At 46.1% G+C, this 26,817-nt stretch overlaps 1 protein-coding gene across 1 annotated transcript; it reads left to right on the top strand.

Moving 5' to 3' along the window:
* LOC308327073 (uncharacterized protein) lies at nt 1-23,204 on the top strand (the record flags this gene model as incomplete). Its single annotated transcript, XM_080780212.1, has 9 exons — nt 1-95; nt 13,480-13,609; nt 15,823-16,076; nt 16,548-16,684; nt 17,975-18,116; nt 19,030-19,101; nt 19,744-19,880; nt 22,577-22,850; nt 23,194-23,204. Exons 1-9 carry the CDS (start codon nt 14-16, stop codon nt 23,202-23,204), a joined length of 1,239 nt encoding a protein of 412 aa, XP_080636338.1. The 5' UTR covers nt 1-13.
* Nucleotides 23,205-26,817: the final 3,613 nt, after the last annotated feature.

Genomic DNA, 26,817 nt, shown 5'->3' with positions numbered 1-26,817 from the left:
ATTAAATGCTTGCATGATGACGCATCGGTGGATAATTCACTGTTCATACATTCCCCTGCTGATGATGATGATGATGACGATGTGCAGCTGCTCAGGTAAACGGGAACGTTATTCTGCATGTTTTAAGTTTGAAGTTAGTTTGTTCTTTACATTAAGAAGAGGCTACAACTGTCAGAGAGAAGGGAAATGGAATTGTGTCAACTACTTTTGTTGGTTATTATGTAAACCATGCAGTGCATGCGATTCCCAAACTTGTATGTAATGTACTGTAATTCTGCAAACTGATAATTAATATTTACGGTAAATCAATCAATTTGAAAATGTATGCCAGGGACCGCCATACATACATCTGGCTATATAGCAGTGATTCTCAACCAGTTTAATTTCAAGTTTGACATGCATTTATGGTCTACGGACCCCCCATTTAATGGAATTTCTATCTCTCGGACCACCAATTTATATTGTAAAATCAATGTTAATTTAACTCTGAAACAGTTTTGCAAATATAGTAAAGGCTAACGGGTCATCTTGCCCCTTTGCCAACTCGCCCCAAGCCGTGGATAGCTCGCCCCCCCAAAGTGTGGATATCTCGCCCCAAAGACCACTGAAGACCATTTCCATTACCTTTTTGCTGGACTTTGATTGATTGATTGAAATATTTATTAACAGTTTGCAGAATTACAGTACATTTCAAGCACAAACTCAATACAAAGACTGTTAACTGTGAGTGGACGACCCCAATTAAGCATTACACTTGTTTACAAGAGGGTCCACCATGTTCAATTCATCAAAACATTTAGAGACATACAAATAGACACTGAAACTAACCCTATGGGACCCTATTTTATTGCTGCTAGTATTGAAGTAGTGTTGTGTATATATACCACTGAGGGTCCCCGGACCCCACTTTGGGAACCACTGATGTAAACTTTTGTATTCTACAACTTGAAAAACAAGCGCTTCACTGAGTTACCCCTCAGGGGAGGGAGGGGGCGCTGTTTAACGTGAGGGACTGTGGGAAGCAGTAGTGTTGCCTGATCTTGCGAGTGAAACAAGTTACAAGAACAAGACAATGTATAAGTTACAAGAACAAGACATCATCAGCGCTATAATAAAATACGTATTATGTAATGTAACAGTGCGTGCGTGCGTGTGTGCGTGCATATCAAGTCTCCATGGGGGTGAGTAATCTAGGGGAAAAAAGTAATTATGGTAGTGAACTATCGATTTAAGCTTAGACTTCATCCAGAGACCATGTTTATAATGGAGACGGCACCAGGATCATCCAGTGCCATCTCTGTTATTTACATATCTATGCTCAAACCAAGTGGAAGTGTGTAGGGCGAGTGGCGAGGAGCTATAGTTTCCAAAAGGTGGCGAGGATCACACTTGTTGATGCTTGTTGGAACTGGAAGGGCATTCCAGAGTTGGGTGGCATATAGGCATAGCAGTAGAACAAATGCAACCCCCTGTGTGTGCCGAATCTGGGTTGAACAGGATCAGTGGAGCCTTGTGTGTGTGTATGCCGAATCTGGGTTGAACGAAGGAACAGCAATGTGTTGTTCACCTATGTCCCTATATGTGACGCTAATGAGCACCAGTATATGACTGAGTACCAGTAGGGGCGCTGTTGTGCCAGAAACGGAGAGAGAGAGATAGTGCTGCGCTGTTGCCTGGGGGCGGGGGGGGGTTGCACCACTCAGTTCACACAGGTGTGATTTTTACCTTTACCACTTGAACCCTAGGATCCATTTTCTGAGGAGTATACTTTAGCCAAATATAGCAGATCTGCAAGCTCACAACGCGTCGCACTGCAAAACATTGTCGGCTTGTAAATTGTCTATATTTAGTACAAAGTGGAAGGTCAAGTTGACTAATTATTGACAGTTTTAGTCAGAGGTGGAGCAACTTTGACGATGGCGAGGGCCAATATATTTTCACACTCACTCCAGAGGGGCCACAGTGCATATCACTGTCGTAGCAAAAATAGCCGATCTACAAGCTCAAAACGCGCCGCGCTGCGACGCCTTTTGAGCTTGTAGATCAGCTATTTTTTGCTATATTTCAATTGAGAACCTGAATAATTATTTGCCATTTTTGAATTGGAATCCTGAAAAGTAACCTTTTTTTAATGAATTTCAAATGCATTTATGTTAACTTTATGAACTGTTAACATAACTATACATTGGGCACAAAAAGACTAACATTATAATACTAGTCATTATAAGTACTAGTCATTTAATACTAGTAGTCATGAAGTAATTAAAGCGAGTTTGGAATTGTAAACAGCTGAAATCAATACTATATCAGTGTTCTGATATTAACATGCGGGCCGCATTAAGTGAAGGTGGGGGCCACCCTGGTTTAAGTGGTTAAATGTCTGAAAACACATCAGCGTGAATCCAACAAACACAGATAAATAGTGTTGTCAAACCGCTCTCAAAGGGCCACCACCCACTCCTTTTCCCCCTCACTGTACAGTATATGTTTCTGTTCCCTTTTTACCTCCTTTTATGATGAATTCCTGTTCTGTTCTTTGGCTAAATAGAAGTGTCTATTTGTACGTCTCTAAATGTGTTGATGAATTGAACAATCATGTTCAATGCTTTATTGGGTCGTCCACTCCACAGTTAACAGTCTTTGTATTGAGTTTGTGCTTGAAATGTACTGTAATTCTACAAACTGTTAATATTATACTTCAATCAATCACTCAAACGAGTCTATGAGTCTTTTCTATGAAATCTATGAAAAAGTTCAATCTGAAACACACGTTCATGTTCACCTGCTTCATCTCTCTATATCAGCTGAGGGGTCCTTGAATGAATATGAATAGTTTATTTCGATCTTTCAGAGGGAGACATTACACAAAAACAGTTTACTTTTTCTTTTTTTAGGTGATCTAAAAGGCATAGGCAGAAGCTTAAAGCTTATATTAGTGCCTATCCTTATCTCAATGTATTCCAAAATACTGTTGAAGATATGCATCACAATCAACATATAAACAAAACAAACAGATGCCATTTATAGAAGAGTAGAAAAAAGACGAGAAAAACAAAACTACGAGAAGAGCAAAACAAAGAGGGACAAAAAGACAAAAACAGGCAAAGCTACAATGTTATACTTTAGTCCAACACTACATGGCATAAACACAGTGTTGTCTCTGACAGCAGATTTTGATTTAAAGGACCACTTCACCACTTTTCAACCTATATCTTCATATAATAGGTCCTCACTTATAATCATGATAAAATGGCACGATTCTTTTCTACTCAATCTGTGTCTCATATAGGAGGGCTGTGGGCAGTTTAGAAACCGTCTTCCAGTGACATCATTAGGCAGATTTTTTTAAAACAAGATTTTATTACAAAAATGTTTCGATTTTCATTATCGTGAGAACGATGGCTTCCATTTTCGCATTGCATCTTTTCACGACTAGAAAGCCTGCAGTTTCTATTAGCTTGGATTCCCCATCGATGATGTCACTGGAGGACGGTTTCTGAACTGCCCACAGCCCTCCTATGAGACACAGACTGAGTAGGAAAAAATTGCGCAATTTTTTTCATGATTATTAGTGAGGACCTATTATATGAAGATAGGTTGAAAAGTGGTGAAGTGGTCCTTTAAGTTTTTGTCATAGTCTTTTGAACCGTTTTAATTTAGTTTTAGTCACCTTTTTAGTCACCTGGAATGTTTGAGTGTTTTAGTCGACTTTTAATCTACAGTTGATTTAGTCGACTAAAATGTATTTTGGCGGGCCTTGATGCCGTCGTAATGACTGTTTTCTTTTACATTTGCTGAAAATAGCTGAATATCTGCTATTTTCAGCATGCAACCAAGTGTAAAATGACTTATACTGGATCTCTCTTCCACTAGTCCCTTCCTAACATTTTAGTTTCGTTTTTATTTGTTGACAAAATTGTCAGTATATTTAGTCTTATAGTTTCAGTCACCATAGCTTAGCTTTCATTTAGTTTCCATTTAGTCTTCGACAGTGATAAAAGGTAAACATTTTTTAGTTTTAGTTTCAGTCGACGAAATCAACACTGACCACAGACGGTCACATCCTGACCTCTGTTTCTACACCGTGTGAAACTGACCACAGACGGTCACATCCTGACCTCTGTTTCTACACCGTGTGAAACTGACCACAGACGGTCACATCCTGACCTCTGTTTCTACACCGTGTGAAACTGACCACAGACGGTCACATCCTGACCTCTGTTTCTACACCGTGTGAAACTGACCACAGACGGTCACATCCTGACCTCTGTTTCTACACCGTGTAAAACTGACCACAGACGGTCACATCCTGACCTCTGTTTCTACACTGTGTAAAACTGACCACAGACGGTCACATCCTGACCTCTGTTTCTACACCGTGTAAAACTGACCACAGACGGTCACATCCTGACCTCTGTTTCTACACCGTGTAAAACTGACCACAGACGGTCACATCCTGACCTCTGTTTCTACACTGTGTAAAACTGACCACAGACGGTCACATCCTGACCTCTGTTTCTACACTGTGTAAAACTGACCACAGACGGTCACATCCTGACCTCTGTTTCTACACTGTGTAAAACTGACCACAGACGGTCACATCCTGACCTCTGTTTCTACACTGTGTAAAACTGACCACAGACGGTCACATCCTGACCTCTGTTTCTACACTGTGTAAAACTGACCACAGACGGTCACATCCTGACCTCTGTTTCTACACCGTGTAAAACTGACCACAGACGGTCACATCCTGACCTCTGTTTCTACACCGTGTAAAACTGACCACAGACGGTCACATCCTGACCTCTGTTTCTACACCGTGTGAAACTGACCACAGACGGTCACATCTTGACCTCTGTTTCTACACCGTGTGAAACTGACCACAGACGGTCACATCCTGACCTCTGTTTCTACACCGTGTGAAACTGACCACAGACGGTCACATCCTGACCTCTGTTTCTACACCGTGTAAAACTGACCACAGACGGTCACATCCTGACCTCTGTTTCTACACTGTGTAAAACTGACCACAGACGGTCACATCCTGACCTCTGTTTCTACACCGTGTAAAACTGACCACAGACGGTCACATCCTGACCTCTGTTTCTACACCGTGTAAAACTGACCACAGACGGTCACATCCTGACCTCTGTTTCTACACTGTGTAAAACTGACCACAGACGGTCACATCCTGACCTCTGTTTCTACACTGTGTAAAACTGACCACAGACGGTCACATCCTGACCTCTGTTTCTACACTGTGTAAAACTGACCACAGACGGTCACATCCTGACCTCTGTTTCTACACTGTGTAAAACTGACCACAGACGGTCACATCCTGACCTCTGTTTCTACACTGTGTAAAACTGACCACAGACGGTCACATCCTGACCTCTGTTTCTACACCGTGTAAAACTGACCACAGACGGTCACATCCTGACCTCTGTTTCTACACCGTGTAAAACTGACCACAGACGGTCACATCCTGACCTCTGTTTCTACACCGTGTAAAACTGACCACAGACGGTCACATCCTGACCTCTGTTTGTTGACAGTAGTGTCGTCAATACCGTGTGAAACGTTGTTGTCGGGCAGAAACCTCTCATCTCCACATTCTAACTGTAAAAGCAAAATGTAAATTGTGCAATGGACAAGGTTCAAGTTTCTTTAGTGTCCCCGAAGGGAAAATTTGGTTGCAGCATAGACAGTACATTAAACAATGAATGAAACAGTACAAACAAACAGTTCACACAGCAGATACCAGAGTACAGACTAGGTGCACACAACCATTAAAGTGCAGGCGTTTAAAGTGCTATGCGATAGATGGGTCATAAAAGTGCATGTGCATCTAGACATTAGGCACGAGATAATACAGTAAAAAGTGAAAGTGCTCATCATAAGGTTATATCCTGTATAGATCTACCCACAGCAGCATTCAGTGTGTGAATAGAGACCGGGACAAAGGAATGTTTGTGCCTGTTTCTTTTCTTCTGCAAGCGAAGGCCTCACTGCCAAGTCTCGCCAATTATCCATGTATGGACATATGGGTTTTACAATTTACAATTTAGGCATTTAGCAGACGCTCTTAATCCAGAGCGACTTACATTAAGCAAGAACAAAAACGCATGGGAATACATCACATAAAAGCATTTATCATGAAACATGCATGCGTAAGCTAAGAAAGTAACAGTGGAATATCTTATCTATATAATGAAACTATACATAATAAATTATACATCTATACCACTATGCTATACATATGTACTATGACGTGCTATGACTACATGTTGTGTTACCAGGACAACGGCAGGTGTACCAGGTGTTGTGTTGTTGTTGTTGTTATCAGGACAACAGCAGGTGTACCAGGTGTTGTGTTGTTGTTGTTGTTACCAGGACAACGGCAGGTGTACCAGGTGTTGTGTTGTTGTTGTGTTATCAGGACAACAGCAGGTGTACCAGGTGTTGTGTTGTTGTTGTGTTACCAGGACAACAGCAGGTGTACCAGGTGTTGTGTTGTTGTTGTGTTACCAGGACAACAGCAGGTGTACCAGGTGTTGTGTTGTTGTTGTGTTACCAGGACAATAGCAGGTGTACCAGGTGTTGTGTTGTTGTTGTGTTACCAGGACAACAGCAGGTGTACCAGGTGTTGTGTTGTTGTTGTGTTACCAGGACAACGGCAGGTGTACCAGGTGTTGTGTTGTGTTGTTGTTACCAGGACAACAGCAGGTGTACCAGGTGTTGTGTTGTTGTTGTGTTACCAGGACAACAGCAGGTGTACCAGGTGTTGTGTTGTTGTTGTGTTACCAGGACAACAGCAGGTGTACCAGGTGTTGTGTTGTTGTTGTGTTACCAGGACAACGGCAGGTGTACCAGGTGTTGTGTTGTTGTTGTGTTACCAGGACAACGGCAGGTGTACCAGGTGTTGTGTTGTTGTTGTTGTTACCAGGACAACGGCAGGTGTACCAGGTGTTGTGTTGTTGTTGTGTTATCAGGACAACGGCAGGTGTACCAGGTGTTGTGTTGTTGTTGTGTTACCAGGACAACAGCAGGTGTACCAGGTGTTGTGTTGTTGTTGTGTTACCAGGACAACGGCAGGTGTACCAGGTGTTGTGTTGTTGTTGTGTTACCAGGGGCCTATTTCACGAATCTTGGATTAACTAATCCAGGATATAGGCCAAAGCCAGGCTTTTTAAATCCTGATCTTTACAGCCTGGTTTATTCCGTTCCACTAAAGCCAAGCGAGGCTCAGAATTGGCGGATTTGGCGAGCCGGGATCAGCAAGCCTGGCTTAATAGACAGTCTGGCTTGTTGTCTCTAGACCCCTTCTGTGGATCAAAGATTTACTGATCCTTCTTCTTCATGGGGTATTAAGGCAGTTTGCATCCTTAATAGTTGCATTACAGCCCCCTTCTGTATATCTCATTGTCTTTACTAATCTATTCAAGACCAACTGATACAAGGACTTAAGCTTCTAAAATAAATACTGCTGCTGTAATTAAAGAGAGAACATACTCTCAATAGTGGATAGACTGAATGATTAACTACCCCAAAAATATAGTTTACATTTTACCACTACTATTAACTTAAAACAGAATTCTTAATATTGTAAGCATAGTGATATTGTCGCATTGTGATATTTGGCCATAACTCCCTCCTCTGAGGGAGCTACCTTTGGGGAAGGGGGTTGTTTTCCAGACAGGGGCCAGACTGGTGAGGGTCATAGGTTCATGGGTTAGCATGCCAAAGTTTGTGCTATTGCCATTGAGAATGCATTGGGCGTTTAAGTTACATAACTCCGAAACTACAAAACATTTCAAAGTAAAAAGTTCCAGCATGTGTTTCCACAGTAAGCTGAATTTTACAAAGTGTGAATGGAGTTTCTAGGTGAAAGTGATTTTTTGAAGTGCCACTATCTGCCTATAAATGTCTCAAATTTGAAAGCACTATATTTCTAAAACTATGAAACATTTCAAAGTGTTACGGTGCGTGTCAAAGTAGGACCCAAATGCAGGCAACACAGACAGAGTACTTTGCAAGGGTTTAATGAAGACGAAACAAAAGGCTTACATAAGGTGAAGCAGGCAGGCAAAACCATAAATCCAAATAGGCAGGACAAAAGGTAAACAAGGAGTAACAAGTAACAAGTCCAAAACAACGCAGAGAGTCAAACCTGAGGAACACTCAGGCAAAATGTACTGAAAGGCAGGAGTCCGGAAAACAAATGGTTATACTCTAGCAAAGAATGAGCAGAATGAGTCCAGTCTTATGGGTGGAGGCTGATGGGGGAAGTTGGCACAGGTGAGTAGTGAGAGGGGACCAATAGGGCTGATGAGGCAGTGGGAGACAGGTGTGTAGAAGCAAAGGGAGGGGGGAGTGGCCAAAGTGGAAAGAGGGACAGGCAGGGAGCCAGACCATAACAGTACCCCCCCCTCAAGGGGCGGATTCCAGACGTCCCACGACCTTGACCAGGAACGAGCAGGGTGGGTGGAGGGGGTCCGGAGGAGGGAGACTGTCATGGCACCAGAGCAAAGGGATCTGTGAGCATTAACCTCAGGCGGACGGCCTGGAGGGTGGACCAGGAGTGAGCAGGAGACATCTGGTGGGCGGCCTGGGGGTAGAGACGAGACAGAGGAGGCACAGTCTGGAGGGCGGCCAGCATGCCAAGACGAGAGGGTGGAGGAGTCATCTGGAGGACGGCCAGGAGGCCGAGATGAGACAGCAGAGGCATCAGGAGGCCACTCAGACCCCCAAGACTGCACAGGAGAGGGGTCAGGAGAATGACCAGACGGTGCCATCCAGGGGGCCGGCGAGGTCTGCCGGACCGCCCAGGATGAAGATCTTTGGACCAGCGCCGCTGCAGCTGGAGGCGACGCCACAGGGGATGCTGCTGGCTCCAAGGCTGCAGACAGAGTTCTGGGCAGCCTGGGCACTGGGGCGCTGAATTGCGGAGCCTCAGTGGAAGCAAGCTGGAGGTCCTCAGAGAGCTGCAGCGGCGAAACCTCGGAGGAGAGCTTCAGCACCGAAACCTCGGAGGAGAGCTGCAGCGGCGAAACCTCTGAGGAGAGCTGCAGCGGCGAGGTCTCGGAGGAGAGCTGCAGCGGCGAAAACTCGGAGGAGCGCTGCAGCGGCGAAAACTCAGAGGAGAGCTGCAGCGGCGAGGCGTCGGGGAAGAGCTGCAGCAGTGAAGACTGGGAGGCGAGCTGCAGCGGCGAAGACTCAGAGGAGAGCTGCAGCGGCGAAAACTCAGAGGAGAGCTGCAGCGGCGAGGCGTCGGGGAAGAGCTGCAGCGGCGAAGACTCGGAGGCGAGCTGCAGCGGCGAAAACTCGGAGGAGCGCTGCAGCGGCGAAAACTCAGAGGAGAGCTGCAGCGGCGAGGCGTCGGGGAAGAGCTGCAGCGGCGAAGACTCGGAGGCGAGCTGCAGCGGCGAAGACTCGGAGGTGAGCTGCAGCGGTGAGACCTCGGAGGAGAGCTGCAGCGGTGAGGCGTCGGGGAAGAGCTGCAGCGGCGAAGACTCGGAGGCGAGCTGCAGCGGCGAAGACTCGGAGGTGAGCTGCAGCGGCGAAGACTCGGAGGCGAGCTGCAGCGGCGAAGACTCGGAGGTGAGCTGCAGCGGTGAGACCTCGGAGGAGAGCTGCAGCGGTGAAGCCTCGGAGGAAAACTGCAGTGTAAAATCCTCAGAGGAAAACCGCTGTGTAAAATCCGCCGAGGAAAGCTGCAGTGTAGGATCCTCAGAGGAGGAGAACTGCAGTGGAGAAGCCTCGGAGGGGAGCTGCAGCGGTGAGACCTCGGAGGAGGTGAGCTGCAGCGGCGAAGCCCCCGAGGTGAGCTGCAGCGGTGAGACCTGAGAGGAGGTGGGCAGCAGCGGTGAGACCTCGGAGGAGAGCTGCAGCGGCGAGGCGTCGGGGAAGAGCTGCAGCGGCGAAGACTCGGAGGCGAGCTGCAGCGGCGAAGACTCGGAGGTGAGCTGCAGCGGCGAAGACTCGGAGGCGAGCTGCAGCGGCGAAGACTCGGAGGAGAGCTGCAGCGGCGAAGACTCGGAGGAGGAGAGCTGCAGTGGCGAAGACTCGGAGGCGAGCTGCAGCGGCGAAGACTCGGAGGTGAGCTGCAGCGGTGAGACCTCGGAGGAGAGCTGCAGCGGTGAAGCCTCGGAGGAAAACTGCAGTGTAACATCCTCAGAGGAAAGCCGCAGTGTATAATCCTCAGAGGAAAACTGCAGTGTAAAATCCGCCGAGGAAAGCTGCAGTGTAGGATCCTCAGAGGAGGAGAACTGCAGTGGAGAAGCCTCGGAGGGGAGCTGCAGCGGTGAGACCTCGGAGGAGGTGAGCTGCAGCGGCGAAGCCCCCGAGGTGAGCTGCAGCGGTGAGACCTGAGAGGAGGTGAGCAGCAGCGGTGAGACCTCAGAGGAGGGGAGCTGCAGCGGTGAGACCTCGGAGGAGAGCTGCAGCGGCGAACACTCGGAGGCGAGCTGCAGCGACGAGACCTCCGAGGAGAGCTGCAGCGGCGAAGCCTCGGAGGAGAGCTGCAGCGGGGAAGCCTCGGAGGGGAACTGCAGCAGTGAGACCTCAGAGGAGAACTGCAGCGGTGACACCTCAGAGGAGAGCCGCAGCGGTGACACCTCAGAGGAGAACTGCAGCGGTGACACCTCAGAGGAGAACTGCAGCGGTGACACCTCAGAGGAGAACTGCAGCGGTGACACCTCAGAGGAGAGCCGCAGCGGTGACACCTCAGAGGAGAACTGCAGCGGTGACACCTCAGAGAAGAGCTGCAGCGGTGACACCTCAGAGGAGAGCTGTAGCGGTGAGGCCCCAGGGGAGAGCTGCAGCGGCGAAGACTCGGAGGTGAGCTGCGGCGGCGAAGACTCGGAGGCGAGCTGCAGCGGCGAAGACTCGGAGGAGGTGAGCTGCAGCGGCGAGGCCTCGGAGGAGGAGAGCTGCAGTGGAGAAACCTCGGAGGCGAGCTGCAGCGGCGAAGACTCGGAGGAGGTGAGCTGCAGCGGCGAGGCCTCGGAGGAGAGCTGCAGTGGAGAAACCTCGGAGGCGAGCTGCAGCGGCGAAGACTCGGAGGAGGTGAGCTGCAGCGGCGAGGCCTCGGAGGAGAGCTGCAGTGGAGATACCTCGGAGGAGAGCAGCAGCGGCGAAGCCTCGGAGGAGAACTGCAGTGTAGAGTCCTCAGAGGAGAGCTGCAGCGGAGAAGCCCCTGAGGTGAACTGCAGCGGTGAAGCCTCGGAGGAGGTGAGCTGCAGCAGTGAGACCTCGGAGGAGGAGAGCTGCAGTGTAGGATTCTCAGAGGAAAACTGCAGCGTAAAATCCTCAGAGGGGAGCTGCAGTGTATAATCCACAGAGGAAAACTGCAGTGTAGAATCCTGGTGGTATAGGGGGCCATGGCGACCACACCTTCTCCTGGCATGCCCACGGTTCCCCACCCTGTCAGGACAGGCTGGCTGGGCTGGCTTGGTGGCCAGGTGACCCAGGGGGGCACCTCCCCGCTTGTTGAAACTACGGGGACCCCCACCTGCCAGGCGGGTGCCATAAAAAGGACCTTGGGCATGCAGTGAATCAACAGGATTGAGGCAGGCAATAGCTGGAGATGGGGGATGGGTGCTAGCAGGCTGGTTGCTAGTCAATTGGGGGCTAGCAGGCCTGGGCTCCCGATGAACAGAAACAGGGTGAGTACGTAGCTGCTTAGGGGGCTTGTGACAGGCAGGCTGAAGGGCCACAAAACCAAGCCTAAGTGACTGCCGAGCTGGCTGGGAAGCAACATGAACAGAACTAGACTGCATAAAGTCTCTGAGCCTTCCTTTGACAATATCAAGGTGGGGAACAAAATGACTCACCCAAGGCCGTTCACTGAACCACTGCTGCTGTGTCGAAATCTCTAATTTAAGTTCTGCATAATGGTCGGGTGTAGAAGACAAGAAGTGAGCAACCACCCGATCAAACTCTGCCACCTTCCTTTGAAAAAGCTGTCGCTCTGCTGGGTTCATCTTGGCTAGAGTATACTGTTACGGTGCGTGTCAAAGTAGGACCCAAATGCAGGCAACACAGACAGAGTACTTTGCAAGGGTTTAATGAAGACGAAACAAAAGGCTTACATAAGGTGAAGCAGGCAGGCAAAACCATAAATCCAAATAGGCAGGACAAAAGGTAAACAAGGAGTAACAAGTAACAAGTCCAAAACAACGCAGAGAGTCAAACCTGAGGAACACTCAGGCAAAATGTACTGAAAGGCAGGAGTCCGGAAAACAAATGGTTATACTCTAGCAAAGAATGAGCAGAATGAGTCCAGTCTTATGGGTGGAGGCTGATGGGGGAAGTTGGCACAGGTGAGTAGTGAGAGGGGACCAATAGGGCTGATGAGGCAGTGGGAGACAGGTGTGTAGAAGCAAAGGGAGGGGGGAGTGGCCAAAGTGGAAAGAGGGACAGGCAGGGAGCCAGACCATAACACAAAGATTCCTTTTCAGGCACACATGTCCACCGTAGGATGAACCTAAATAGGTTTGAATGGGGTTTCTAGGTGTAAGTATGTAGGACTAGTAGTGGGTGAAACGTTACAATATGTTGTAAAACAATGAGTAATGGTAATATTTAGTGGTTTTCACTTTTACAAAGAATAATAATATAATATAATAATTATTCTTAACCGTGCACTTGCACGACAGCAAACCTATTCATGGGGAACATTCACCAAAAGCAGCTGATCTACAAGCTCACAAGCTGTCATGATGTTGTGCAGCCTATATATTTTGGTTATTTGATTTTATATAGTGCTTAAATTAGTCCTTTAATGCAGACCGATACAAATAAGGCAACATAAACCCATAATAATTGAATACATCTGGAAAACATCATTGGTTTGTGATCAGTTTGACTGCTTAATGAACAGTAAAGACATCAGGATTAGGTTAAACCTGGCTGTTAGCCTGGTCCGGAGCAGGCTAAGTCCAAAGCATAAGTTCCCATGGTAACTTATGTAGCATCACTTTCATGAAACCGAATCAAGCCTCAACATATCCAGGTTAACTGGTTAAGTTAATCTGGCAAGATCAACCAGCTTTCATGAAACCGGTTAAGCACTGATCCAGGATATATTAAGCCAGGATATGTGTTAAAGCCCGGCTTAATCTCTAATCCAAGTTTCGTGAAATAGGCCCCAGGACAACGGCAGATGTACCAGGTGTTGTGTTGTTGTTGTTGTTACCAGGACAACGGCAGGTGTACCAGGTGTTGTGTTGTTGTTGTGTTACCAGGACAACAGCAGGTGTACCAGGTGTTGTGTTGTTGTTGTGTTACCAGGACAACAGCAGGTGTACCAGGTGTTGTGTTGTTGTTGTGTTACCAGGACAACGGCAGGTGTACCAGGTGTTGTGTTGTGTTGTTGTGTTACCAGGACAACAGCAGGTGTACCAGGTGTTGTGTTGTTGTTGTGTTACCAGGACAACAGCAGGTGTACCAGGTGTTGTGTTGTTGTTGTGTTACCAGGACAACAGCAGGTGTACCAGGTGTTGTGTCCCTCCCAGACGGTGGAGGCCATGGTCGGGCACAGTGTGGTCCTTCCCTGTCAGGTGCATCCTCCCGTGGACATGAGACACAAGAGACTGGAGTGGTCCAGGTTGGTACAATTTAGGCAATTTTAGCAGACGCTCTTAATCCAGAGCGATTTTACATTAAGCAAGAACAAAAAAAAGCACGGGAATACGTCACATAAAAAGCATTTATCATGAAACATGCGTAAGCTATAAGAACGTAACAGTGGAATATCTATATAATGAAACTATACATGTAAACTATACATATATACTATACTATACTATGCTATACATATATGTACTATGACGTGCTATGACTACATACAATGCAATTATAGTGCTGTCTACATAACATGCTATAAGTCTGTATCAAACAAGGCCTGCCATATATGCACTGGAAAAAATATATGCGTGGTGTTCCTTTTTCATTCAAAACAATGTTTTATCATAAGAAAACTATTGGTGGAGAGGTTTGTCTAACTCATGTTATGCCTAGCTGTGATTGGACCATAGCAGTTTAGGGAGAGGGGCTTATAGGTATAGGTCAATTCCTTTTTTTTTTCTCCATTTAACCCATTCAGGCCTGACATCAAAATTTTAAAAAGTGTCTTCTAAATCCTGACAGTTTTCTGAAATACCTATATTTCTGTATCAGTGGTGCTCAATATTTCATTTCATGTATTTTAGCCGCTGACCCCCATCTGAAAATATGTCGTTCCAAGGACCCCACCCCACCCCCCAGAAGCAAAGATTTGATTTAACCCATTCTGACCGGGAACCCGTTTTGGTGTTTAGCATCAAGTCATGCTTTAGCTATTGAAAAATAGCAGATCTACAAGCTCATAGCGCGCCACCGAGTGGCGCGCTACGAGCTTGTAGGTCTGCTATTTTTTGAAAAATCGAAGAACGACTGACATTTTTTAGAATCTGATCTCAGGTCAGAATGGGTTCATCAGACCAGTGTGTGTCCAGTGGAAACCTCGTATGAATCTGATCTCAGGTCAGAATGGGTTAAAAACGTTCGCTCTGAAATAATACAGTATATTCAAAGATTTGCGTCGGTGGCATATATTACATAATGATTGTTGGGGTTCTTGACATGAAATATTGAGAACCACTGATACAGAAACATATTGAGAACCACTGATACAGAAACATATTGAGAACCACTGATACAGAAACATATTGAGAACCACTGATACAGAAACATATTGAGAACCACTGATACAGAAACATATTGAGAACCACTGATACAGAAACATATTGAGAACCACTGATACAGAAACATATTGAGAACCACTGATACAGAAACATATTGAGAACCACTGATACAGAAACATATTGAGAACCACTGATACAGAAACATATTGAGAACCACTGATACAGAAACATATTGAGAACCACTGATACAGAAACATATTGAGAACCACTGATACAGAAACATATTGAGAACCACTGATACAGAAACATATTGAGAACCACTGATACAGAAACATATTGAGAACCACTGATACAGAAACATATTGAGAACCACTGATACAGAAACATATTGAGAACCACTGATACAGAAACATATTGAGAACCACTGATACAGAAACATATTGAGAACCACTGATACAGAAACATATTGAGAACCACTGATACAGAAACATATTGAGAACCACTGATACAGAAACATATTGAGAACCACTGATACAGAAACATATTGAGAACCACTGATACAGAAACATATTGAGAACCACTGATACAGAAACATATTGAGAACCACTGATACAGAAACATGAGGTTTATCAGAAGAAAATAAATACATTTTAAGCCTAAATGGGTTAGAAAAAATAAAAGGGAAGCTCCGCACACTCAGATCTGCGCATAATCAGATTTATTAGCAAGCTTTCGGTCGCTTTTCTTCAGGCATAATCAAAAAGTGACAAAAGAGGACAGAATATATGTTCATCATGTGATTGGATGACTGATCACACCTATGTCAAATCATTTCAATTTGAAGGATAACTCATGGGAGTTGTAGTTCTCAGTGAAACTACAAGGCACCCAAAGACACCAAGGGCTGTATTTTGCGTGTCTTAAGTACCAGGTCTTATTCCCTAACTTGAGTAAACTAAAGACCTGGAGGCGTGATCAATGCCATTTGGCTATTCTGAGTGGCCAAAGAGCATTGATCACGCCTCACAAGGAAAAAAAATATTACAATTATTTAATGGGTTAAAACACCAAACGGGGGTTCCCACCAAAAAAATGGGGTTAACCCTTCGCTTTCCTCCTCCCATCACCCCCCCAGACCCGAGGACCAGGACCCCCCAGACCCCTCGTACGTCCTCCTGCACGACGGAGGCGTTGGCGAAGACGTCTACGTGATGCAGAGCTACCTCCACAGAGCCTCGGTGTTCAAGGAGGAGGAGGAGGGGGAGGGGCTGGCCGGCGGGAACGTCTCCCTGAAGATCTACGACGTGGGCGTGGCGGACAAGGGGACGTTCCGGTGCTCCGCCCCCCCGCAGACCGCCGGGAACGGCTGCTCCGTCAGGCTGGTCGTCGGTGAGGAGGGGCTGTTGCTGTTGTTGTTGTTGTTGTTGTTGACGACAAAGGTCACACCGTGTCGCATTGGCCCCCAAGATAGCACTCTTTGTAGACTTTAGGGGTCGATTCATATACTCCTATTTTAGAGCCGAATAAAAGTCGTTTCGGCTCTGTAGAGCCTACAATGTAACATTTCTGACGAGCCGAAATCATTTCGGCACTACAGCGCAGAAACAGCAGGTAAAATAGGAGTATGAATCGGCCCTTAGGGGTCGATTCATATACTCCTATTTTACCGCTGGCGCGCTACGAGCTTGTAGGTCTGCTATTTTTGAAAAATCTTGAAAATATTTATTTCAGAAAACTGGAGGATTTAGAAGATTTTATTTATTTATTTAATTTCGAGGTCAGGCCTGAATGGGTTAAGTACAGTACATATAAGTAAAAGTACTTAGTTACTTTCCACCACTGGTTGTGTGTGTGTTGCAGTGCAAGTGGAGAGGCCAGGCATCTCAGTCACTGGAGTAACAGACGGTGGACTGACGCTGATGTGCGACTCTGACTGCTGGTACCCGGAGCCCGAAGTCACCTGGCTGGACGGAGAGGGAAACATCCTTCCCACTCAGGTGAGTAAAGCAAAGCAAAGGTACTATGTTTACCCTGCAGGGTAACTGGACTAAGGAAAGGAAAGGTACTATGTTTACCCAGGGTAACTGGACTAAGGGAAGGAAAGGTACTATGTTTACCCTGCAGGGTAACTGGACGAAGGAAAGGAAAGGTACTATGTTTACCCAGGGTAACTGGACGAAGGAAAGGAAAGGTACTATGTTTACCCTGCAGGGTAACTGGACGAAGGAAAGGAAAGGTACTATGTTTACCCAGGGTAAGTGGACTAAAGGAAAGGAAAGGTACTATGTTTACCCAGGGTAACTGGACTAAGGAAAGCAAAGGTACTATGTTTACCCAGGGTAACTGGACGAAGGAAAGGAAAGGTACTATGTTTACCCAGGGTAACTGGACTAAGGAAAGGAAAGGTACTATGTTTACCCAGGGTAACTGGACTAAGGAAAGGAAAGGTACCATGTTTACCCAGGGTAACTGGACTAAGGAAAGGAAAGGTACCATGTTTACCCAGGGTAACTGGACTAAGGAAAGGAAAGGTACTATGTTTACCCTGCAGGGTAACTGGACTAAGGAAAGGAAAGGTACTATGTTTACCCAGGGTAACTGGACTAAGGAAAGGAAAGGTTCGTTTAAACGCATTAAACAAATGTCGGGTATAGCGTAATAAGCAGAGTCGATCGTTTGATTAAACAACTAGTGGCCGTCAGAATAGCTCTCATTTGCGCCGCCCTCGTTGAAAACAATGTATTTCCAACTTCCAGCTTGTCTCAGTTCAGGGGCTGCATGAACCGCGATCCAGCGCTCGGTTTCTGCCCCCTCAATATCGTAACTCTTCTATTGGATGACTCTGGGTTGAACTAAATAAACTAGAAAAGGAAAAGAAAAACGATAACTAAACTGAAACTGTATTGTGTGTTTACAAAACTAACTACAACTGACTGAAATGATAGACAAAAAAATGTCCTTAGTTTTCGTTTCGTTTGTCCATTTATTTATGAGCTTAATCTGTAACTGAATATATATATATATATATATTTTTTTTTTAAATATTTCTTGAGTTTGTATTACACAATACTTACTTTGGCCCCTTTGCATCCGGTTATTGGTCAGGTGCAGGGTTGAAAAAACCGGAAAAAACCTAAAACTAACACTATGAAACTATTAAAAACTAAACTAAAAACATACCAAGCCCCGCTCTGAAAACAAATGAAAACGAACTGAATTAGAGCAAAGACGAGTCAAAACTATAACTGAACTATAATGAAAAATCCCAAAGCTATTTGCCGTTTCAGCACATGCTTAGGATGCGATACTCTGCCAGCTGTCACCACGTCTCAGCCATCGTCACGGTGACGCAAGCCTCCAACCTGACCTGCAGAGTGAGCCTGCCGAACACCAACCACACCGAGGAGACTCACAGCGTCTACAGGCCCGGTGAGCAACCACACCGACCACACCGACCACACCAACCACACCAACCACACCAACCACACCGACCACACCAAACACACCAACCACACCGAGGAGACTCACAGCGTCTACAGGCCTGGTGATCAACCACACCAACCACACCAAACACACCGAGGAGGCTCACAGCGGCTACAGGCCCGGTGAGCAACCACACCAACCACACCAACCACACCGAGGAGGCTCACAGCGGCTACAGGCCCGGCGGTGAGCAACCACACCGACCACACCAAACACATCGAGGAGGCTCACAGCGGCTACAGGCCCGGTGGTGAGCAACCAAAATATAAGAAAAACAGGCTAAATAACTCTTGTGTACACCAGTCTGTTCTGCTTTTAAACCAAAATCGGTAAACCAAGAGGATATGTGTTATATTGTTCTTGTTCCAATGTCTGCTTCTGTGATTGGTGTGATTTTGTGTCCTGTAATGTAGACAGCAGTGGCTGTTCAAAGGTAACTTTAACCAACTCAGTGGCTGTTCTAAATCCTATAATTTTTTTCTGAAAAACCCCATGTTTCTGTGTCAGTCGGTGCTCAACCTTTTTCATGTCAAGGACCCCCAGAATTATCTCTATTGGGCCACGGACACCCCCCCATCTCAAAATATGTAGTTCCAGGGACCCCCAAGAAGCTAATATCTTAGTTCAAAATGTTCGCTCTGAAATATATATTCAAAGATTTGCGCCACATTTTAATGATTTTTCAAAAATAGCATAACATAATGTTTTAAAAACACCAAAAGGGGTTCCCGCCCCAAAAATGGGCTAAACTAAAGCCTGTACCCGCGGTAACACAACCCTGGTAATATAACATGGACACTAATGAACGTCAACAAGAAATTAACACATAAATAAAGACACATTATATTTATCTGTCCAGGTTCTGGTGCGGTCCAGACAGTTGATCCTCGCAGGCCGCCAATGGACAAGCCTGCACTACAAGATGATCAAGGTCAGTGTGTGTGTGTGTGTGTGTGTGTGTGCGTGCGCGTGCGTGAGTCCTGAGCAAGACGTTAAACTGCTCCGTTACCATCATTGGGGCACGGTGGCACAGTTCCAAAAAGAGGACACATGTGCGCATGCATGTGCGCGTTTAAATTAAATTAATTTGTCAAAAATGTTTGGCTCCTAAATTTGATCAAAAAAGCTCTATATTAGTTATGTATTTATTTAAAGCAGTGGCTCTCAATTTATTTGTTTATAAACTATTTTTTTTTTAAATTTCGAGGTCAGGCCTGAATGGGTTAAGTACAGGACTTAAGTAAAAGTACTTAGTTACTTTCCACCACTGGCTGTGTGTTGGTGCAGTGCACGTGAACGAGCCAGGCATCTCAGTCACTGGTTGTGTGTGTGTGTGTGTTGGTGCAGTGCACGTGAACGGGCCAGGCATCTCAGTCACTGGTTGTGTGTGTGTGTTGGTGCAGTGCACGTGAACGGGCCAGGCATCTCAGTCACTGGTTGTGTGTGTGTGTTGGTGCAGTGCACGTGAACGGGCCAGGCATCTCAGTCACTGGTTGTGTGTGTGTGTTGGTGCAGTGCACGTGAACGGGCCAGGCATCACAGTCACTGGTTGTGTGTGTGTGTGTTGGTGCAGTGCACATGAACGAGCCAGGCATCTCAGTCACTGGAGTAACGGGCGGCGGACTGACGCTGACCTGCGACGCTGGCTGCTGGTACCCGGAGCCCGAGGTCACATGGCTGGACGGAGAGGGAAACGTCCTTCCCACTCAGGTGATTATAGTTAAACTATAGAACTATAACGGAGAAGAAAAACTAGAATAAACTTTAAAACATTTCCGTTAACTTGAACCGGAGCCTTAGATATTAGACAGAGTTACGCAAACTGCGTTCACTTCACGGGGGTTTCAGTCCAATGGAGGCTCTCCTACATAGACTTCTATTGGCTTCAGTCCAATGGAGGCTCTCCTACATAGACTTCTATTGGCTTCAGTCCAATGGAGGCTCTCCTACATAGACTTCTATTGGCTTCAGTCCACTGGAGGCTCTCCTACATAGACTTCTATTGGCTTCAGTCCAATGGAGGCTCTCCTACATAGACTTCTATTGGCTTCAGTCCACTGGAGGCTCTCCTACATAGACTTCTATTGGCTTCAGTCCACTGGAGGCTCTCCTACATAGACTTCTATTGGCTTCAGTCCAATGGAGGCTCTCCTACATAGACTTCTATTGGCTTCAGTCCAATGGAGGCTCTCCTACATAGACTTGTATTGGCTTCAGTCCAATGGAGGCTCTCCTACATAGACTTGTATTGGCTTCAGTCCACTGGAGGCTCTCCTACATAGACTTCTATTGGCTTCAGTCCAATGGAGGCTCTCCTACATAGACTTCTATTGGCTTCAGTCCAATGGAGGCTCTCCTACATAGACTTGTATTGGCTTCAGTCCAATGGAGGCTCTCCTACATAGACTTCTATTGGCTTCAGTCCACTGGAGGCTCTCCTACATAGACTTCTATTGGCTTCAGTCCAATGGAGGCTCTCCTACATAGACTTCTATTGGCTTCAGTCCAATGGAGGCTCTCCTACATAGACTTGTATTGGCTTCAGTCCAATGGAGGCTCTCCTACATAGACTTCTATTGGCTTCAGTCCAATGGAGGCTCTCCTACATAGACTTCTATTGGCTTCATGTCCAATGGAAGCTCTCCTACATAGACTTCTATTGGCTTCAGTCCACTGGAGGCTCTCCTACATAGACTTCTATTGGCTTCAGTCCAATGGAGGCTCTCCTACATAGACTTGTATTGGCTTCAGTCCACTGGAGGCTCTCCTACATAGACTTCTATTGGCTTCAGTCCAATGGAGGCTCTCCTACATAGACTTCTATTGGCTTCAGTCCACTGGAGGCTCTCCTACATAGACTTCTGTTGGCTTCAGTCCAATGGAGGCTCTCCTACATAGACTTGTATTGGCTTCAGTCCAATGGAGGCTCTCCTACATAGACTTCTATTGGCTTCAGTCCACTGGAGGCTCTCCTACATAGACTTCTATTGGCTTCAGTCCAATGGAGGCTCTCCTACATAGACTTCTATTGGCTTCAGTCCAATGGAGGCTCTCCTACATAGACTTCTTTTGGCTTCAGTCCACTGGAGGCTCTCCTACATAGACTTCTATTGGCTTCAGTCCAATGGAGGCTCTCCTACATAGACTTGTATTGGCTTCAGTCCAATGGAGGCTCTCCTACATAGACTTCTATTGGCTTCAGTCCACTGGAGGCTCTCCTACATAGACTTCTATTGGCTTCATGTCCAATGGAAGCTCTCCTACATAGACTTCTATTGGCTTCAGTCCAATGGAGGCTCTCCTACATAGACTTCTATTGGCTTCAGTCCAATGGAGGCTCTCCTACATAGACTTCTATTGGCTTCAGTCCAACGGAGGCTCTCCTACATAGACTTGTATTGGCTTCAGTCCAATGGAGGCTCTCCTACATAGACTTCTATTGGCTTCAGTCCACTGGAGGCTCTCCTACATAGACTTGTATTGGCTTCAGTCCAATGGAGGCTCTCCTACATAGACTTCTATTGGCTTCAGTCCACTGGAGGCTCTCCTACATAGACTTGTATTGGCTTCAGTCCAATGGAGGCTCTCCTACATAGACTTCTATTGGCTTCAGTCCACTGGAGGCTCTCCTACATAGACTTCTATTGGCTTCAGTAAACAATTAGCGGCCGTCAGAATAGCTCTCATTTGCGCCACCCTCGTTGAAAATAATGTATTTCCAACTTCCAGCTTGTCTCAGTTCAGGCTGCATGAACCGCGATCCAGCGCTCGGTTTCTGCCCCCTCAATGTCGTAACTCTTCTATTGGATGACTCTGGGTTGAACATAAATAAACTAGAAAAGGAAAAGAAAAAACGATAACTAAACTGAAACTGTATTGTGTGTTTACAAAACTAACTACAACTGACTGAAATGATAGACAAAATGCCCTTAGTTTTCGTTTCGTTTGTCCATTTATTTATGAGCTTAATCTGTAACTGTTTTTTTTTTCTTTTTCTCCAATACTATCATTTCTTGAGTTTGTATTAATAATAATAATAATAAAACTTTATTTGTATAGCACCTTTCATGACATGAAATGCAGCTCAAAGTGCTTTACGGAAAATGGAGAATAAAAGAAAAGCAAGGCAACAACATTAAAAACAAGCAGTAATGCAATACAGTGAGGACATGAATAACAAAAAATAAAAAATAAAATATCAATTAAAAGCAATGTTGTAGAAGTGGATCTTGAGCTGAGCTTTAAAAATGTCTACAGAGGCTGCCTGTCGATTATTACACAAAAATAAAAAGAATACCAAGCCCCGCTCTGAAAACAAATGAAAACGAACTGAAGTATAGAGCAAAGACGAGTCAAAACTATAACTAAACTATAATGAAAAATCCCAAACCCATTTCCCGTTTCAGCACACGCTTCTGCTTACGATGCCTTCCGATCCCAACGATCCCAACTGTCTCTACGTCTCGTCCATCGTCACGGTGAAGCGAGCCGCCAACGTGACCTGCAGAGTGAGCCTGCCGAACACCAACCACACCGAGGAGGCTCACAGCGTCTACAGGCCTGGTGAGCAACCACACCAAACCACACCAAACCACACCAACCACACCAAACACACCAACCACACCAACCACACCGACCACACCAACCACACCGAGGAGACTCGCAGCGTCTACAGGCCCGGTGAGCAACCACACCAACCACACCAACCACACCAAACACACCAAACACACAAACCACACCGAGGAGCCGGTATAACTGTTGCCCTCAAGGGGCCAGTGAGGCTCTCCAACGTTGAAGCGCTGGGCCTCTTAGTGGTAAGAGGAGGGACTGCAGGCGGACCCATGGAAGTATGATGAGGAAACCCCCCGTGCGGCAGCTGGGCTTTAGGGTGCGTTCGGAAATGTGCCCCCTGGGAATGTGGTCAGTTTGTTGAGTGTGGTGGGCGGTGACGTCACAGAGTGCCTTATTTACGAACGACCACAGCTGTGACGCATTTCACACCGTCGACACCGGACAACCCCAGCTTCAGGGTAGGGTCGCTCAGTGGATGGACAACCCCAGCTTCAGGGTAGGGTCGCTCAGTGGATGGACAACCCCAGCTTCAGGGTAGGGTCGCTCAGTGGACGACCCCAGCTTCAGGGTAGGGTCGCTCAGTGGACGACCCCAGCTTCAGGGTAGGGTCGCTCAGTGGACGACCCCAGCTTCAGGGTACGGTCGCTCAGTGGACGACCCCAGCTTCAGGGTAGGGTCGCTCAGTGGACGACCCCAGCTTCAGGGTAGGGTCGCTCAGTGGACGACCCCAGCTTCAGGGTAGGGTCGCTCAGTGGACGACCCCAGCTTCAGGGTAGGGTCGCTCAGTGGACGACCCCAGCTTCAGGGTAGGGTCGCTCAGTGGACGACCCCAGCTTCATATTTTTCATAAATAGCAGACCTACAAGCTCGTAGCGCGCCGCTCGTAGCGCGCCACTCGGTGGCGCGCTTATATGAGCTTGTAGATCTGCTATTTTTCAAATAGCTAAAGTATAACATAATGTTTTGAAACACCAAAAGGGGTTCCCGCCCCAAAATGGGCTAAACTAACGCCTGTACCCGGTAACACAACCCTGGTAATATAACATGGACACTAATGAACGTCAACAAGAATTAACACATAAATAAAGACACATTATATTTATCTGTCCAGGTTCTGGTGCGCCAATGGACAAGCCTGCACTACAAGATAATCAAGGTCAGTGTGTGTGTGCGTGTGCGCGTGCGTGCGTGCGTCCTGAGCAAGACGTTAAACTTGCTCCGTTGTAACTACCATCGTTAATGTAGCACTGTGTGCTTCAACACCATTACAGGCTTGCGACTGGACTGCAGAGGGATGATTTAGATCGCGAGTTATTAATGTTAACGTTTTCGTCGGCTAATCAGGGGGGAGGGAGTTTTTCGATGACGTCTCACTCTTAGACAAAACACAGAGGATTGCCCGACAGGCGCTCCTATTGGCTGTGGAGAGACATGTGATCCGTTCTCCTATAGGCTGTGGAGAGACATGTGATCCGTTCTCCTATTGGCTGTGGAGAGACATGTGATCCGTTCTCATGTCAATAAACGTCGTCTTTTGGACAATACTTCGCGTCGGGGCGTTGCTAATAGAAAGGACAAAGATACTTTGTCCTGGGCGTTCTAGGTGTTTTTAACATGTCTGTATGGCGCGCTCTCTCTCTCTCTCTCTCTCTCTCTCTCCCCCCCAAAGCATGACATTTCTAGAAATGTCCTGAAGAATATGTGAGTGTACACAAAAGATTAAATAAAGGCTTCGTTAAAGGTCTCTCTCTCTCTCTCTCTCTCTCCCAGGCTGTGTGGTCACCAGGGCGGTGATCATCTGCTCCGGGGTGGTGACAGCGTCCACGCTACTGGCGGCGTTCTGTTTCTGTCGCCGCGCCGGCAACAAGCAGCAGCGTACACGTTCAAATAATGTTTTGTTATAATGGAGCACTTTAAACCCATTTAGGCCTGACGGTCGAAATGAAAGAAAATGTCTTCTAAATCAGTGGAGCTCAATATTTCATGTCAAGGACCCCAAAAATTATATGTATTTGGCCGACCGACCGACCCCCCCATCTGCCAATATCTTGTTCCAGGGTTCCCCACAGAAGCAAAGATTTGAGTTAAAAACGTTTTCTCTTGGGAAAATGCTCCCACGTTTTCAAACATTTAAAAATAATAGTGGAAATCGCCGAGTCGGCCCCACATTTTAAATCTCTACTTAACCCATTCTGACCTGAGATCAGATTCATACGAGGTTTCCACTGGACACACACTGGTCTGATTAACCAATTCTGACCTGAGATCAGATTCTAAAAAATGTCAGTCGTTCTTCGATTTTTCAAAAATAGCAGACCTACAAGCTCGTAGCGCGCCACTCGGTGGCGCGCTATGAGCTTGTAGATCTGCTATTTTTCAATAGCTAAAGCATAACATGATGCTGACACCAAAATGGGTGCCCGGTCAGAATGGGTTAAAACTCATTTTTATAGACTAATTTCTCCTGAATGTGTTTCTATTGATTGGTTACTCTGCCTTAGCTTCCTGTTAATTATTAGTATTGTTTGTTTTGCATTGGTTATTTTTATTCTCCTGCTTTGCGTGCTGTTTTACCTTTGCTGTTTCCTTTTGTAAAGCACGTTGTAACGTTGTTTTGAAAGGTGATATATAAACAAAGCTTTATTATTATTATTATTATTATAACTACAATTATCTGAGTGACAATCAACCCATTTTGTGCCCAAGACGTCTTTACACGTCTTAATAATGTATGTATATATCCCCCACCAATTTCTTTTGTTAACTTTTTGTTCGCTATTTTGAAAGACACGGGCACACAATGTGTCAACTGTCAAGTAAAATGCCATAATTGTGTCTATTTATCTTCCTATAATTGGTCCTCACTAATGATTGTTTTAAGATGACCATTTCAGTATACTCACTCTGTGTCTCATTGGTGCTCGCAAAACTATATGTTACTTACTTACTATTACGAATGATGACACTATATACTGTATGATATAATATAGGATTTAATGATAACACTATATACTGTAATAAAGTATTTCATATTATTTCAGGTAAACAATGGCCATGGCTGTTCCAGGTTGAACTTCCAGGTGAGTTTATGTGTGTGTGCGTGCTTGCGTGAAAAATCTTTTTCTGTAGTGTTTTAATAAAGAGTTGGAGAGACGGGGAGACTTTCCTGTTACTGAACAAACACTACAGTGTTTATAGACTCTAGTGTTAACCTTTTAACATTAAACCTTTTTGTTTAAATCAAAACGTATTAATAATTTACCCCACCTTTAACATGAATCTATAGTTATAACAGGAGAGTCACTGTTGGGAGTGTCGTCGAGAACAGGCTTGGACAGTGATGTAGGGATGGCTGAGTCATCATCTGATGGTAGGTCAGTAAATATAAAATGCAATTATAATAATAAGAAGAATATTGTTCCATTGGCCTTATAATGCATTATGACCAGCACTGGAAAGGAGAGGAGGGGCATTTGCATTTCTTTCACCAAGTAGTAAATGCATGCATTCGTCGTCTGGGAAACGGGCGGTTGTTTTACAGACGGGTATAAAAGGGCAGGGGCTCAATAAGCCCCCTTTGATGTCTTATGTGTGCACGTCCCTGTATTGTATAGGTGCGGTGGTGGAATTGGCAGACGCCAAGAAGACGGCTGACGAGCGGGTGGACACGCTGCAGCAGTCCGTCTCGGCTCTAGCGTATCAAGAGCAGACGTTAGCTCTGCAGAGCATGGCGTCCTCCATGGAGTCCATGCAGAGCACGTGGACACACATGTCGACGGTCATCTGCGCCGCGGTCGACTCTTATACCGCCAAGAACGTTTAACCCGTTCTGACCTGAGATCAGATTCATACGAGGTTTCACACTGGACACACACACTGGTCTGATTAACCCATTATGACCTGAGATCAGATTCTAAAAATGTCAGTCGTTCTTCGATTTTTCAAAAATGGCAGACCTACAAGCTCGTAGCGCACCACTCGGTGGCGCGCTACGAGCTTGTAGATCTGCTATTTTTCCATAGCTAAAGCACAACATGATGCTAACACCAAAATGCGTTCCCGTTCAGAATGGGTT

This window comes from Protomyctophum bolini, assembly GCF_963924005.1.
Source record: "Protomyctophum bolini genome assembly, chromosome: 13".
NCBI classification, from domain to species: Eukaryota; Metazoa; Chordata; class Actinopteri; order Myctophiformes; family Myctophidae; genus Protomyctophum; species Protomyctophum bolini.
The sequence above is the reverse complement of the archived record's forward strand: the minus strand, read 5'-3'. Positions and strand labels throughout refer to the sequence as shown.